Genomic DNA, 5,279 nt, shown 5'->3' on the forward strand with positions numbered 1-5,279 from the left:
GTATACAATATTCTGTCTGTGTGTCTGCCTGCAGGCCAGAAGAGGGCACCAGACCCCATTACAGATGGTTGTAAGCCACCATGTGGTTGCTGGGAATTGAACTCAGGACCTTTGGAAGAGCAGGCAGTGCTCTTAACCGCTGAGCCATCTCTCCAGCTCTTGGAAAGCATTTTTATCAGCAGCAAAGGAAACTGGAAACTAGCCCAATAGTTGGCTTTTTGAATACACAATGCAATGCTATACAGCGAAGTTAAGGATATGGATAAACACATGTTGCGCCATACAGAATGCATGCTATACAGAAGTGAAAAGACAGTATGTATTATGTGACCATAGTTCAGATGGCGGATAGCGGATGATTTTTACTTTGACTCTTATTTATTTTTCCCCCAAAATAAACATGTATTGCCTTCAGCTAAGGAAACTAAAAGTTGTGACAACTCAAACAATAAACAAATTAGTGCCAACAGTTACAGCTAAGACTTAAAGTCAGAATCTATTAATAATGCTTACTTTCTATATACCAAAAACCATATCCCCATTTTAATATTTAAATTTTCCCTAGAGCAGATTTCTAGCTATAAAGCTTATTTAAAATGTAAAGATCTAATAAATAAAATTGACACCAAGTGTGCAAAACATCAACTCTACTCATAAAGTCCAAATTGAAATGGAAGTCAAAGGATTCTAAAGATGAGAGAGTCGGCCGTGAGGCTCAGCGACAGAGCGCTGCCCAGCAGGCACAGAGCCCTGGGTCCAACCCAACTCTGAAAAGAAACAGAAAGTGAGTGTGAGCGTGAGCTGGCCAAGCCTCTCCTGAAAGCAATTTAAGAAGACATGCTTGAAGCTTTGAGAGCTGTGCGAGCCTTTGTCTCTGCTCTGCTCTGCAGATGCAGTCTAACGACGCACCCAGAGAGGGGATCCGTAACCAAACCCCTCAGACCAGGCTTACCCAGCAGCTAAGGTAGAGCCAGAAAGCGCTGGCTTGAGAAGGCTGTGGCCCCGTGTTTAGCTGCACAGTTCCAGCAACCAGGACAAGGCAGCACACCCAATTCAGTTCCCGGTGAGGATCTCTGCCTGTGTGTGGACAGCCTGTGTTCTTGTTATGGGTGGCCTTTCCTTTGGAGACACACAAAGATATCTCTCTCTCTCTCTCTCTCTCTCTCTCTCTCTCTCTCTCTCTCTCTCTCTCTCTCTCTCTCATTGTTTTTGCTATCCAGTGCCATCCTTGTCGCTCTGGCGACACTCGCATCAGCCGCAGTCATGACCGAGCAGATGACCCTTCATGGGACCCTCAAAGGCCATAATGGCTGGGTAACTCAGATAGCCACCACCCCGCAGTTCCCGGACATGATCCTGTCTGCGTCTCGAGACAAGACCATCATCATGTGGAAGCTGACCAGGGATGAGACCAACTATGGCATACCACAGCGTGCTCTGCGAGGTCACTCCCACTTTGTTAGTGATGTTGTTATCTCCTCTGATGGCCAGTTTGCCCTCTCAGGCTCCTGGGATGGAACGCTGCGCCTCTGGGATCTCACAACGGGCACCACCACGAGACGATTTGTGGGCCATACTAAGGAGGTGCTGAGTGTTGCCTTCTCTTCCGACATGCGGCAAATTGTCTCTGGATCCCGAGACAAGACCATAAAATTATGGAACACTCTGGGGGTCTGCAAGTACACTGTCCAGGATGAGAGTCATTCAGAATGGGTGTCTTGTGTCCGCTTCTCCCCGAATAGCAGCAACCCTATCATCGTCTCCTGTGGATGGGACAAGCTGGTCAAGGTATGGAATTTGGCTAACTGCAAGCTGAAGACCAACCATATTGGCCACACTGGCTACCTGAATACAGTGACAGTCTCTCCTGATGGATCTCTCTGTGCTTCTGGAGGCAAGGAAGGCCAAGCCATGCTGTGGGATCTGAATGAAGGCAAGCACCTTTACACACTGGATGGTGGGGACATCATCAATGCCTTGTGTTTCAGCCCCAACTGCTACTGGCTATGTGCTGCTACTGGCCCCAGTATCAAGATTTGGGACTTGGAAGGCAAGATCATTGTAGATGAGCTGAAGCAAGAAGTTATCAGCACCAGCAGCAAGGCAGAACCACCCCAGTGCACCTCCCTGGCATGATCTGCTGATGGTCAGACTCTGTTTGCTGGTTACACAGACAACCTGGTCCGAGTGTGGCAAGTGACTATTGGTACCCGCTAAAGGTTCATATCAGAGTATTAGAAATAAAGCTGGCTTTTCTGAAAAACAAAAAACAAAAAACAAAAAACAAAATCCCCAAAAACCCACACAGCCATTTGTTTCCGCATGGTGACTGTGACAGTCTCTCACCATGGAGAGCAAACTAACTCAGACTCATGCTTTCCGAGTGTTGAGACTACATACATGTATCATTCACTCAGCCTTTAACTTAGGGCCCTGATGAAGGTCCTGCTTCCAGAAGGGTGGGAAAGAGAGAGTCAACATATGAACTGGGGAGAACGCAGTTCAGCTCAGAGCAGAGAAACTGTTATTTATACAATACTTTTAGTAGCAGTACTTATAGACTATCTAGATGGTCAACAATAGGTGACCAGCTAAGCAGGTCTGATGGGTGGTCACAGGCTGGAACTGACCATATGCAGATGATATGCTATATAAAGAAGATACTCAGGTAAGATTAGCTCAGCGGTGGAGTACTAGCCCGGGAAAGGTGAGCCCTGGGTCAGTCCCCAGCATAGCCACTCCTCACCACACAATAACTATAAACACAAAACTGCATATGCAGATGATTTCCTCTCAGAATGACAGATCTTTACGTACATATACTGACAAAACTACAGTTCTAAAGTTTCCTAGAACAGAAAAAGGACAACCTTTCTTCCTCAGCTCAGCGATGGGAGCTGCTCTGCTCCACCTGTTTTCCCGCTGTCTGTCAGGTACTCTGTCACAGCCATGAAGTCTGACTAGCACACGGACGCCACGGAAATCAAGGATCCCAAGATGAAAAGCACCTGTACTTCAGTCTCCGAGGGAACCAACCCTGCTCATATTTTCATGTCAACTTTCTACCTCTAGAGCTAAGAGAAGGTAAGTTTAAGATTTCATATTCATAGAAAATTCTTGATACGGCTTTATGAAACTGACATACTATGTAAAGACACCAAATCACATTTGACAAATACTACAAAATAAGTGAAACAATCTTTACTTCTTTTGAAATAGCTATAAAGTAAGTGTGTATGAGTAAAGGTATATGTGTTCCTCTTTTAATTGTTCTAGAACAGAGGGTCCAAACACAGGAGCTGACTGATGGCCGAGAAGTATCATATGGGGCTTTTACAAATATACTCACGTCTAGATTTTTGCATTGACAATAAAGGGAAACCCCACGGCAGAAAAGACTAAGCGCTGGGTTCCCCAAGTCCCCATCATCCACCATCTCTTTAATACTCACTGATGCCTTTCTCTTTGGGAGCAATCTTCTCCAGGTCTTTCAGTTGGAATACATCTTTCTAGTTAAAAGGATTTAAAAACATGAAAAACACATAATTACTTTCTTCTGTTTAATTATGCTTATCATAACCATGCTCATAAAACATAGCATCAAAAAGACATGTCTACAAATAAATACTGTACAAGAATTGAGCATTTCAGAACTAGAAGAATGTTGTATCTCATTCAGTGTCCTACAGAACTTAAGATGGACACACTTCCACACGAGCACAGACGTCTGTGGGGGGCTGGACAACTGGACACACTTCCACATGAGCACAGACGTCTGTGCGGGGCTGGACAACAACAACAGAGCCAGCTTCTCACTGAAGCAGGAAGATTAACCCTGGAAGGTAATGTGGGACATCAGATAACGAGCTGCTCTGACGCTCTGATAGTAAGAAAAGCAAAAAATATCAGGCAGAAATGAAGGCTCTGTGGTTAAAAGCTTCTCTTGCAGAGGACCCTAATTCAGTTCCCAATTCCTCCATGGGTGGTTCAGGAGATCTGGTGCCCCCTTTTGACCTCTGTGGGCACCAAGCACACATATGGTACACATACATACTTTCAGGCCAACACTCATGCGCATAAAAAATTTAAAATAACAAATCTTAAAAAAAAAAGAAAAGAAAGAGAGAAGAAAAGAAAGAAAAAAAGAAAGGAAGGAAAAGGAAAAGGAAAGGAAAGGAAAGGAAAGGAAAGGAAAGGAAAGGAAAGGAAAGGAAAGGAAAGGAAAGGGGAACAAAACAGGCAGTGATGGGAGGATTGCTTTGGACCACAATTTTAAGGCCAGCCTGAGCAATATAAAAAGGTCATACCTTAAAAAGAAGGAAGGAAGGAACAGAGGGAAGGGAGAGAGAGGGAAAGAGACCAAAGGAAAAGGAGGGAAAGTGCTTTACTTGGTGTGTCTCGTGCTCCACGGATTTACCAATTGTAACTAAAAGTTACAGACAACTGTCGAAGTTGGTTTTCATCTAAGGTTTTATGAAGCAGCTAACTCTACATGACAGAAAGCTGTCCGGCTCATGATTGTCTCAATCACTCATACACACACACACGTACTCACACACGTACACATGAAGAACACAGCATTATGGGAAAATACGCATTCAGAGTATTTAGTCTAGCAGCTAGGGACCGTCTTTGCTGACCGCCCTTTCCTCAGGTGACAGGCACTAGGACAGCGAGATTTGATACTGTCTGGGGAGACTAATGCACCCAGCAATTAGGAAGAGGCCCTGTGACTGGATGGGGTGGAGAGCCATTGCTTTCTAAGTTAAACTGAAAAAGCATATCAACTGGATGGAGACCATGTCCAAAACCTCTGCTGATCCTAACGGACATTTGACAAAACTGCGAAGACAGAGACTGCCGAAAAGAAAATATTTGCAGAAATATCTACTTGACAAAGAGACCTGGAACCCAGAATCTACATAAAGTGTGTCCAAGACAAGAGGAAATAATGAATTGAAAAAGGAGTGAGCTGAGGAATGCATCTGTGTGCTCTTCATGGCTGTCAAAAATGTTCTGAAAAGATTTCTCACACACGGCTGGTGAACCACTCATGATTAAAAGCGTCATGGCACAGTGCTCATCCAGATTAGAGCATCATGATACACGGTGCTTATCCAGATCAGAGCATCATGGTACACGGTGCTCATCCAGATTAGAGCATCATGGTACACAGTGCTCATCCAGATTAGAGCATCATGGCATGCGGTGCTCATCCAGATCAGAGCATCATGGTACATGGTGCTTATCCAGATCAGAGCATCATGGTACACGGTGCT

The 5,279-nt window shown here is 44.7% G+C and overlaps 1 protein-coding gene and 1 pseudogene across 6 annotated transcripts in view; one reads left to right on the plus strand and one right to left on the minus strand.

The window, feature by feature from the left end:
• The window catches only part of Mnd1 (meiotic nuclear divisions 1), a 50,373-nt gene that overhangs the window by 35,645 nt on the left and 9,449 nt on the right, over nt 1-5,279 (minus strand). For all 6 annotated transcript variants that reach the window (XM_026785872.1, XM_026785900.1, XM_026785844.1 and 3 more), the window contains exon 3: nt 3,452-3,509. In XM_026785872.1, coding sequence (XP_026641673.1) covers nt 3,452-3,509 — 58 coding nt within the window. The remainder of the gene's footprint in view (nt 1-3,451; nt 3,510-5,279) is intronic.
• On the plus strand, nt 1,264-2,289 carry LOC101999098 (annotated as a pseudogene).

The sequence above is a fragment of the Microtus ochrogaster genome, chromosome 1 (assembly GCF_000317375.1).
Source record: "Microtus ochrogaster isolate Prairie Vole_2 chromosome 1, MicOch1.0, whole genome shotgun sequence".
Taxonomy (NCBI): Eukaryota; Metazoa; Chordata; class Mammalia; order Rodentia; family Cricetidae; genus Microtus; species Microtus ochrogaster.